This window comes from Rhopilema esculentum, chromosome 9 (genome assembly GCF_057945365.1).
Source record: "Rhopilema esculentum isolate cy_ngs chromosome 9, ASM5794536v1, whole genome shotgun sequence".
Lineage (NCBI taxonomy): Eukaryota > Metazoa > Cnidaria > Scyphozoa > Rhizostomeae > Rhizostomatidae > Rhopilema > Rhopilema esculentum.
Window position 1 is genome coordinate 8,011,467 of NC_142823.1, and position 11,953 is coordinate 8,023,419.

General features: G+C 37.5%; 1 protein-coding gene across 1 annotated transcript; it reads left to right on the top strand.

Moving 5' to 3' along the window:
- Positions 1–501: 501 nt before the first annotated feature.
- On the top strand, positions 502–8,560 carry LOC135689291 (1-aminocyclopropane-1-carboxylate synthase-like protein 1). Its single transcript, XM_065206468.2, has 3 exons — positions 502–637; positions 5,631–6,011; positions 7,151–8,560. Exons 2-3 carry the CDS (start codon positions 5,639–5,641, stop codon positions 8,125–8,127), a joined length of 1,350 nt encoding a protein of 449 aa, XP_065062540.2. The 5' UTR covers positions 502–637; positions 5,631–5,638; the 3' UTR covers positions 8,128–8,560.
- Positions 8,561–11,953: the final 3,393 nt, after the last annotated feature.

Consider the following 11,953-nt stretch of genomic DNA (forward strand, 5'->3'; position numbering starts at 1 on the left):
CAAGTCCGTTAAATTTATTAGCCCCTCAATTAGTTCTCTTGGTATCTTTGGGCAATCATGTTCTACTTTTACAGATATGCGGGACGATCTTGCTGTTGAAAATTCCCGTCATCGTTACAACTATCTTGGTTTGTCGAAGGTCATAATTCGATGTACCTACTTTATATTTTCTGTAAGAGCAAAACTTTGAATAACCCAGAGCTACTACCTTTTCAATATTCATGAGTTTTAAATATTTATTTCGTATTCTTTCTTGACCTTTTCTTTTTATCACTACGATTGTAATAATTGTATCTTGTGGAAACAGGCTAGCCAGTTACAAATTACCTTTTAAAGAACCAGTTACAAACTAACTATGAAAGATTTGTAATTGTAGTTTTAACTGGAGTTCAAAATGAAAAAATTTCCATTATTTATTGGGAGAACCAGTTGATTAGACATCGCCCTTGTTTTTTCTATTTACTTTGGATTTTAGAAAAAAATTCGGAATCGATGTTGGACTATGATGTGTTGGACCCAGTCTTCCATTGTATCATCAATGATTCTGCAAGCTTGACGCCAGCACAGTCTGTCATTGCCGAAGAAGTTTTTAGTTTCATCAATGAAGAGATCATCAAGTTGAGAAATCCTTAAAGAGGTGAGAGAATTACTTTTTAAGGATATAATTGTGAATTTCTTTCTCTACTCATTTAAAAAGTTAATTTTTTCCAAGTGTATTCATGCTTCCGCAGGCACCAAAATGTGTTGCAGTTTTCAATTTTGCCTTAAACGATTCGCTCTGACGATTCGCACGCAAACTACCCTCCGATTTTTTCTTTAATAACTTATGACTCAAATCATCTATAGGACAGATTTCAGTTGCAAACATCACAACTATCATGGTTTTATTGCTTTTTCATATTTTCATAGATAAATAAAAATTCCAAATAATATAGAAGTTTCTTAAACTTGGACAAAACTGTGCGATCTATGAAAACAACTCTCCGATATTCCATGAAAAACTTTTAAAGCAAATTAACAAAAAAATAATTTGAAATTTAATCGATAAAGCTTTCTTTGCTACACTGTTTCTCATTGTTTGCAGGGGCGTCACTGCATATGTTTTGCTACATAATGATACAAAATCTATTTGATATTAAGACGCCAAATTTCTGCTTTGACCACATTTTCATAACTTGATGGGCTGTCAGGTTGTGGTTCTCCTACGGAAAAACCTCTCATCATACCTAGATAATTACCATAGGCATACTGTAAAGGAAAGAGCATCACATGTAAAATACACAACTCATTTTTTACAACAAACCTTCGATATGCACACTAGCATCCCACTTAGCTCGTGGTTAGTCATGCAAGATGTTACATAAACATTTCTCAAGATGAGGGTATCGAAGGTTATCCTCAAAGCCATGGAACTTCTTTATGGGGACACCACCCCGCTGCATATTAAAAACATAGAAAAGCTTATGATATTTATTCTCAATCATAATCATTTTACCTTTAATGGTGAATTTTATTAACAAATTCAAGGCACTTCAACCCCAGGGTGCATTCCATGTCAACTGTACGTCGAAGGTCCACTAGGGCATTTGCTTAGGTACGCCGAAAATATAAAAGCAGTTATTAAAACAATTTAAACATTGTTGCACCAGACAAAGAAAACTGATTATTAAAGAAAACTGTGGTGTATGAGTCTTTATTTTACGTTAACTATGTACATGGCTTCATGTTTAGCATGTCAACTAACGAAAATTTTAAGTACGCCAAAAAAGTTTTATTGGTTTGCACGCCGAATGCCGAAAAAAACCTGGGTGTACGCCGAAGATCTTCGGGCCTAAGTACGTGGAATGCACCCTGGGCTCAACCAAGTCTTTTTGCTCTAAATCATGTCAACATATTCATGACAATATAGTTAGTGATGACAAAAATAGAACAACATATCTTGAACAATGACCCGATGGGGCGTGGGGCGTAGTCCAATATTTTGGAAAATATGTAACAATGATATAATTTTTATCTGGCCATACACGTTTGAAAACCTACAAAAATTACACAATACACCGATTTCATCCACACAAAAAAAAATTTGAAACAAACTACTTTCACAAATTTAAACTTCCTAGATGCGAAAATAAATCTACAGAAGAAGGGAGGAATCGCTTCCTCTTTTTAGGGACGTAGCTAGGGGGGCGTGTATGGGAGTGTAACACCCAATTCTTCATGAGTTTGTTGGTAAATTTGTAGTTGGTACAAAAATTCACTGGTTTGTCGGTAAAATCGTCTATCGCTAGGTCTCTTTATCTATGTCTTTGCCGGCAAATTCTTCTACTCATGACCCTCCACACTCTAGTCTGAACAGTCATTCTACACCACTGCCACTTTTTACAAAAAGCCAACAGAGATCTAAATCATCTCCCATTGCAATTCCTTCCACCCTTGGAGTTGAAAAACTGGAATCATTTCATCCATGCTTTATTTTTTAAAAGAGTTATATTTTAAATTACAAGCATTAAAAAAACTAACCTCATCATGAGGGGATATCGGATCAATGATATAAATCAGCTATCCGAAAAATTCGTAAGATTATCACAGTCACAACTGCTTAAACCGGACAGCAGGAAACAATGGCCTTACCCCCTCCCCCCACTCAAGTGACGCCCCTGGCAAGAGGTTAAAATGTTTCGAGAATATTTTCAGTGCCCCAAATATTGGAAGGTCAAGATTTTCCGAAAGCATCTTCAGTTTTCCCTTTTTGAAACCTCGGTTTTTTGCCCAACATATATTAACTCTCTTTCTCATTACCTGTTGCACTGTTTTTTCATTGCCTGCACTCGGATTTTGCACTTTGTTATGCATTATATGCATCAAAAGAACAGGAATTTTTCGTAAGTGCCATATCTGTATCAAACAACGAGTAATTAGGTCGTGCCAAGCGCCACCTCTTGAGTCGGTTTTCCTCTTCATTATAAGAGCGATAAGATCAACACTAGATTTTTTGGCAACAAAGAACTTGGTATCTACCTCAGAAAACGTATGTCGAATGAAAAGGATGGGTCAACCGCAAAATCATAGGGATGTAACGTAAGTCCATTAAAGCGAAGATACTGGCATTTCAGTCTCATTTATTTGGATAGACAGGGAATTCTGCATAACCATCTAGCAAACTGGCTAACCGATAATCTTGAAACTCAATTAGGCCACTGATCATTTTTTAGCCTTGGTAATATTTTGGCAATAACGAGAATTCACGTTTCCGGAAGGGTAAAAAATGCACTGTCAACAAAATTTCGATCTTCGAATTTTCAAATCTGACGATTCCATCAAAAAGCGCTTGCAGAACTGAGCATTAATACCGAAACGTTTAGAAACTTTTCGTTCTATTGGTGGAAAACGGCTAAAGAATAGTGAGTTCTTCAGAGAAAAAAATATCATGGAGTTGATTAATTGATTTAAAGAAAACAAATAAGGAAATTCACGACCTTCAGATTATTTGTGAGCTTTAGAGTAGCTGCTTGAGTACGGCAAATGTCCCTTCTGTTTCGATAAAAAGCTTCAAATTTCTTTCGTAGCGTCTGGCCCCTCAAGACTGACCCCACCCTAATGCTGGCACGCTATATATAAGTGTATTCGGATTAAAATAATGTCCAATCAGCGTCCTAAAATGACGATACATATCGAATTAACCAATGAAACATATTGAGGCAAAGATCAAAGATCAAAGATTAAATATCAATAGAACTGTAAGAATCTACCGATTAAGCAATATATCAAAGGTCAGACGAACACATGAAAAATAAGTGGTGAAAACGTCCTTGCCTTTATAGTGTGGTGGAATTACGATTTTACCCGGACAAAAATAATAAAAAGCTGTAATTTGGCACATAGGTTCCATACGATACTGGGAAGAACCAGAAAAAAGTCCCATCAATTGGACATTGGGAATTCCTTATTTGGGCAAATCCCATATGGCGCACTGATCAGCAGGGGTTCAAATTTGGTGTCGCTGAAACCCCATTATATGTACATATTCTGAAAGACAGTTTCATGCTGAACAACTTTTATTCAACATACACGCCCTTACAATGTGGAAATAAGTACTTTCTGGTCAAAAAAGTAGATAGGGGGCAACTGGGCAATAGAATGTATACAGTGGTGGCGCCAGGGGAGGGCTAGGGTGCTACAGTCCCTCCATTGGAAGCATCCAGCCCCCAGAAAATTTTAGGTTGTTGTCGGAGCAAATTTGACAAAATAACGTACGAAAACTGCATATTATAGTCAATTTAGCCCCCCTGTTGGAAGCTCCAACCCCTCTGTCGGAAGATTTCTGGCGCCACCTCTGAATGTATAGAAGTTTATTTATAAACAACTTGTATATTAACAAGATCAAAACATGCGATGATGAAATCCTATCCAACAAGGAGCAGGTTAAGAATCCCGCTAAACATTTTGAAATTTCTGCAATCCGTGTATTATTTTGAGAAAATCTGCGTCCGGCAAGTGTGTAGAATTCCCTCGTTCCGTTGAGAAATTTCCAGATTTCCGCAATCTACGACAAATTTCCCTAAAATTCTGTTCTTCCGCAAACACTGATGACATCTTCATTTGGAGAAAAAAGGCAAGGATCTACCCTGTGCCTTGCAGACAAATATTCTTGCTCGTAATAACTGCGGGTACGAAGGTCTTTTAATGCAGAACACGGGAAAAGGTGAACCACGTTGAAGTATATATATTTGTCTCAGGATTTTCCAATTTCCAAGACCGGGTTTTCCGTTTTTTATAACTATTTTTCGGGTTTTGGGTCCTAGGTACTCTCAAAACACCCTCTTTTTCATGTGCGCACTTCTCAATTGAAAAGTTTGCAATTTTTGGGATTATACGTAATTTGGAAATTATCTCTTTTTCTGGTAAAGAAGGGCATAAAGGGAATATTGCTGGCCCAGCATCAAGCTGTAGTTTTGAGCAGCCACTTTGAATTTGCACTGAATTGTTTTTTACGTCTTAGTAACAAAAATTACTAAGATGAAGGATGTCAATGAAAAAAGTTGAAAACGGTCAGAATTGAAATCTTCATCTTAGTTTATAATGAAAAAATCATGTTGTTTGGACCGTTCGGTCGCGAGTTACTTTGTTTTGAATATTTAGATATTTCTTTAGATTTGACCGGAATTTGTTGCTGCAGTGAAAACATTTCACTAGAGTCAGCCCTGGCTGAGTGGGCCCGAGTTGAGTCAGCCCAGGCTGAGTGGGCCCGGGCTGAGTCAGCCTGGGCTAAGTGGGCCCGGTTTCAGTCAGCCCGGGCTGATTGGGTATTATCATACTTTATCCTATTCACACACTTAATGATTTTGCATCGATAGAATTTGCGATGTAAAATAAAAATTTTCAGCAAGAGGATCAGCCATTTTTTCCGCGCGCATGGTTTCCAGGTATCCAGGTAATCGTAGGTGCATAGTTTCCAGGTACCACTTTTGGCGACCTGTGCCTTGTGATTTGAGATTTCGTACAAAAGAGCGGGCCCACTTATGATCATTTTCTCCCGGCTCTTTTCTAGGGGCCACAATACCCCTGTGTAAACGGGGCTCAAATCGTTGTCTTTCAATTTTGAGAAATGTTTGTGAACATTTGTTTTCTAGCCAAAGTCATGTCTGCTGAAAGTAATTCAAAACGGATGTCAAACAGAGGAGCAAGAAGTGTTAGTCATGAAAATGTTCTTATAGCTTGTTTGGCGAAAACAATTGATAACCCTTTCCATCCTGAAACAAACCCCGATGGAATTATAAACATCGGCACAAGTGAGAACAAGCTTGTTAAAGATATCTTAACAGAAAGGTTCTCAAAAGTCCGCCATGATGATATGCCTGACCGTTACATGGAGTGTGGTGGCAAGCGAGGACTTCCTGAGTTCAGACAGTCACTGGAAACATTTCTAAACAAGTACATGAAGCCAGCAGAGCCCTTCGAAAAAGACAATTTGTATGTGTACAATGGGTGTGGATCAGCTATTGAGATGCTTGGTGAGCTTTTAAATATCCAATATAGGTATAGTTCTTTTATCCCTTAGGTCAAAACATTAAAGGCCCTACACTGTCTCATGTCTATGCCAATTTTTTCCATTATTTTTCTATTCTACTGTTCCTTCCTCTAGAAATCGTTATCTTTGTCATCGTTACATATTCTTCTTTCATTCTTCCTTCTTTGCTTTTCATCCTTTCTCTTTTTCATTTTTCCTTTTGAGAATCCTTACTTCTTCGTCTCCTATCTTATCTTTTGCTCTATTCTATCATACTCTTTCTTTTTTCTTTCTCTCAACATCTCCTGGAGAAGAATCTTGTTGGTGAAACGGCTTTAGATACCAATTCACCGTTGACAAACACCCTATTGCACGCTGGCTAGTGATTTGATTTTTTCTTTCTGTTTCCTTTTGAATTTCAAAAAAAGAGGACAAAGAGAGCGAAGAAAGCAAACAATTTTTTAATCCAGCTCTTTAGATTGGCTAAAATATATTTCAGAGATTTTGTTGCAAGCATTTTCTTGCAATCGCTTGAAACATTTACCTTTCTTTTTAACATCAGCCCCCCTCCCCTCGAGTTAGCAAATTTACTGCAGCAAACAAATGCAGATAGCAAACAAAGACGAGTTAGCAAACAAATGCAGATTTACACCTTTCTCATAGAACAAATTTTTGAATATTTGGGGGTTGATTGCCCCCCTCCTTTGCCCCCTATCTTCGCCACTGCAAAACCTGATAATGACCTTCTTTCTTCCCTGGATAATTTTCAGAGGAGACATGATTTTTACAGAACCAATCTTTAGTTAGAATAAGCACCCTTGTAATTGGCCAACATTATTGGTGGTTCTGTCATCCAAATTTATTGCTGTTATTTTTAAGTAGTGTCTTACAAAATTGATTGGCATTTCAATTTTCCCCCCTTTATTTTGTTATCTTTTATATCATATCATCTTTTACTATATGTTGTTCATGCGAGTCCAAGAATTTTAACGATTTAAGAATGAATTCTTGATTTCATCTTTGGTCCCTCTTCCTTGGTTTTTTTCACAAATAACCTTGTATATTTTGGAACCTTCAAAACAAATGACGTTTCTTCAAGGCAATTCAACTTCTGTAAACTGATTTTACAAGTATTGCTTTTAGCATTCGCAATATGTGACGATGGAGACTGCTTGTTGGTGCCTTCTCCTTATTATGGAACATTTGAAACATATGTCGAATGGCGCATGGGTGTCAAAATATATCCTGTAGATCTTTCAAGTGAGGTGAATGAAGCCTTTGGAGAAAGCGGGCCATTTGAATTGTCAGTAGGCAGGTTGGAGAAAGCTTACGAAAAAGCAAAGTCTGAGGGCTTCAATGTGCGTGGCTTGCTCATGTCTAACCCAATCAATCCTCTTGGCAAAATATACACAAAGAGCCAACTGGAAGGATTTTTCAAATTTGCCAACACAAACAATCTTCATTTCATTCTCGATGAGATCTACTTCTTATCAGTTCATGATGGTACTACTACCCCAGGTCGGAGTATTGTAGATGCTATAGACCCAAAGCTGCTTCATATTGTTTGGGGTTTTAGCAAAGATTTCGCAATTTCGGGATACAGATGTGGCTTGGTGCATACGGTAAACGAGGAAGTTGAGAAGGTTCTTAACGCAAATGCCAATTTCTACGGCGTTCCAACACCCACACAGTTCTTGCTGAAATCAATAATTGACGATAATGACTGGCTGGATGGTGTTTATTTTCCAACAAACATAAAGAGAATGCAAGCTGCACGGAGCCATGTTTGCAAAGAGCTCACTGATCTGGGAATCTCATTTTTAGCTCCAGCTGGAGGGTTTTTTATTTGGGTAGACATGCGGAATTATGTGAAGCCTTTATCAAAAGAAGGTGAAATGAAACTTTTGAATGCATTCCTCGATAACGGCGTGTACATATGCCCAGGATTAGCATTTCATTCCAAGGAATCTGGCTGGTTTAGGATTATTTTCACGTCACCTGATGAATACCTTCTTCCAGCTATTCAGAGAGTGAAAGACGTTTTACAGAATTTCAAAAAAAATTTCAAAAATCAGAAATACATGAATGAATTGTTTTTTAATTGGGTGACTAAATCATAGCGAGAATCGTTTGCTGTAATCAGGGTTTTACAATAGAAGAAAATATGTAAACTATATTACATCTCTTCGATGGAAAATTTGGATACTTAAAATGAAACGATTTCAGTCGATGGTCTCAGCCCTTGAAGTGCTCACGAGAGAAAGGGCGAAGTAAAAGTCAGGTCGACCTGAATTCGATTCAGTTTTTCAGACCGGTCTGAAATTTCAGGTCGACTTGAAATCCACATATGAGCAGAAATTTTTTCAAATCGGGACGAAATGAAACTTATGGAGAAAAACAAATTACGCTTTGGTATGCAAAGTACATGATGCATACTTGATGAATTTGGCGCCATTTGACCACTGATTTGACCAATGGCTGTATCTGCACGATTGTTTGCTTGAGACATCAATTGAAGAAGCAAAAAAAAATTAAAATAAAATTAAATTACCAAACTTAGACCAAAAGAGCCAAAATATTTTTCTAATACCTGATTTAAAATGATAATATTCTGTGAAATAATTGGGCTTTTTGACCTGAATTCGCAATAATAGGGCAATTTCCTGGGGCTTTTTCATGTCGGTTTGAGAATAATCGGTAAGTGAAGGACCCATGCCATGCGTTTGAATGTGGGAGGCCAAGGCTAGCAAAAGAAGGGAGCAAGGCTTCTTTCTCTTTAACTGCGGCTTTAAAACTACTTCTTTCGCAAAACACTGAGGGGGCCATGGTCAGCCCGGCACCCCTGGTGGCGTAGTCCCTAAAGTGGGAGTCAAATTAGCATGCACCGTCAAATTTCAAGCCAATGTGAGTTTGAGACAGGCCTGAAATTGTTCACGAGAGGGGTCCAAGAAAGAAGAGGTAATCAATTGCTCGAATAACGAAATCCCGTTCTATCAATATTTGTATCCACTTATAACATAGAGCAGAGCAAAAATGTTTTTATGCGCTCGCATGCTGATATGACCTCCCTTGCCTCGAAATACACAAGACGGCACGAATCGTCATTATAATCGCGATTTGTTTTTGGTGGAAGAAATATATGGGACCCCTAAGAAATGCAAAAAAGCAGTGTGGAATTTGTGGGAAGACTTCCGATGTACGGCTCGAAATGATTGAAGACGACGAAGAAGTGAGGACACAAGTGAGAATAATGGCGTTCTGGTTACCTAATGAGAGAAATATTTTGCTCATCGCCATTTGGCCTCAGCTTGCAGGCGCAAAAGCTCTTCGCACAGCAGCTGCAAACATTGTTGCTCTATGTTGCCACTTATAGGAAATCTGCTCAACTGGACTGCAATAGTTGTATCACAAAAACATTTCGTTTTCATTGAATTTTTTAATATTTTTATAATTCTCATTACTCATGCTACTGTTTTTCAAAGAATATTTTAATTTTTAAGTTCGCGGGGTTTAGGCCACAAGAGTACCAAATTGTGACGTCATTGAATTACAGCATAAAATGCCTCTAAACATGCAAAATCAGTTAGGTATATTCAAAATTGCCTAGATATATCCAATGAAAGATTTTAATTATTATTCTGGCCTGGTACATAAGTAACGAACCAAGATAAAATTATATATTTCATTTTCATTTCATTTCACATATATTCTCAGCATTAAATTATGTACATAGCAACGAAAAATGCAGGGTATAATTACAATAGGGTTACAGAAAAATACGCATCAAGACATGTAATACAGACATACAGACATACAGAAATAACTCCCCAGAGCTTCGAGCTGTACGCCCTCGGTTAGACGTGGTTGTTACGATAACGATTAAAAGATGCTAGTTGAAGAAGCATGTATGTATTAATGATCATGAAAACATTACTTTCAGAAAATTACATGAAGGTCGGGCAGAGGAAAGAGTAGAAAGAAATAAAACAGAAAGATCAGTATGTTACCAATGGGTCCTTTTGATGAAGTCAGTAGTTTTGAATCAAAAATTTCTTATAACGCTTACAGAAAGATTTTTTGCTCGGGGAATTTATAATATTAGGAGGGGAGTCATTCCACATTTTGCTATTTACCGTAGCTAACATGAATCAATTAATGGGGGAAAAGTTTGCAAAAAGAGCGTTTGCCCGCATTTCCGAGTGTTTGAAGGGCGTGGTCCAAAAAAATTTGCTGGGCGCTGAGCCCCAGACCCCCCTCAACTGCAGCCCTGGGTACGCCACTGTGGGAATGTGTACGGTCAAATCTAACTGGAGCTGCCTTTCGATCCATCAAACATTAATTTGGCACATTCAAGTGTGTTGGGAAAGAGCCTGTGCTTATGTGGCCATATCTTAGCCAATTCGCTACTCATTCAACTGATTTATGGGGTTAAGATTTTTAGAAAATTCTGAACCGATGTTTTCTGAAAAAAAACATTTTTTATCTTGCTAGCTTGACCATTCTTGACAGAAAGAACAAAAGATCTTTAGCATCATGCTGGAACAAATGCTACCAATTTGATACGTTTTCGAACAGGTTCAATTTTCATACACCTGTACAGAGGGATGTCGGAGAGAAAAGCACGGGGAAAGGGGTAGCCGCCCCTCCTACCCTTTGATAGGAGGGACAAGGGGGGCCAAGGTGCCTTTTTCATAAACGTGCCCTTAAACTTGTAGTTATTGAAGAGATTCAAATGAAATCATGACTATAGTGCTTTGTCATGACTAAATTGCTCAGAACTCATACAAAAATTTTTCTTAAGAAAACAGTTAGCCCATCAACAAGATATCTACAGAACATCGAAACAAAATGACAGCTACGAAAGAGTTAGTTGACGCTGGGATTTATTTTCGAATTTCCTTTTACTGAAGCCTTCTACCCCCTTTGCCCTTTGGTCGAGTTGTGAAATAAACTAATCAGAACAGTATTTGAAGACAGGTGACCTCTGTTTTGGTTCCTGATGGTCCGCATTCCTTTTCTCAAACTCTCTATCTTATACAACGTCAATGGAATGGGTTGGTAATTATTCATTTCATGTTCCTCGTACACACTCGATTCAAGAAGATTCATATCAGAATACTATTCAAACATTTCAATTTCAAATTGTCGAAAACTGGCTTAAAGTTCTATCGTAATACCAATATTCTTCAAAAAGATGCAATGTTTTCTGCTTATTTGCCTGCTCAACAGCAACAGCTTCGCACATTAATCTCGCATGTTTGTGCAAGTTTAGATGGTGACATTCGAAAGTATTTGAAGATGTACTCCTGGTCATGTAAAAATTAATCTCTTACCGAAAGATGAAGTTAACCTTTCTGAAGACGTTCTGAATAAATTTTTCTAACCCAGTATCGCATTTTTCCAGCTTTGCTCGCTTTTTAAATAAAATTGATAGTTTGAGCATAGATACCACATTGATAATTTTGCACCACAAAAAGATTGTTTGAACAGCACCCTTCGTACGGTCGTTATATTCTTTTGCAATATTTGCAGCGAATTCGCATAGAAAATTTCTGCCATTGGGCTTTTAGGTTCGCATAAATATCACTTCAAGAGACTTTCATACCTCAACTAAAAGTTTTGATAAAGAAATTAAGGAACCTTCGTTGACACTGGATTTTTTTCCATTTTCAAGTTTTATTTGAGTTTCAAATTTGGTATTATCGTGTGCCTTGAAAGTTCGGCTACTTGAATGTGAAAAAATCGGAAAATGGATGTTTTCATCCAGAAAACGTTTACCGTTATAATAAGAGACCTTCAGTCATGCTCAGACTTCATCTATATATATCATTGTTTTGGCACATTTGTTGTGAAACTTTCCTATAAAATATGCCTATTTCACCCAATTCATGCATTCAAATGTTTTGTATTGTAAAAATATTGACAAAAAGTGTCTCAGGGTAAATC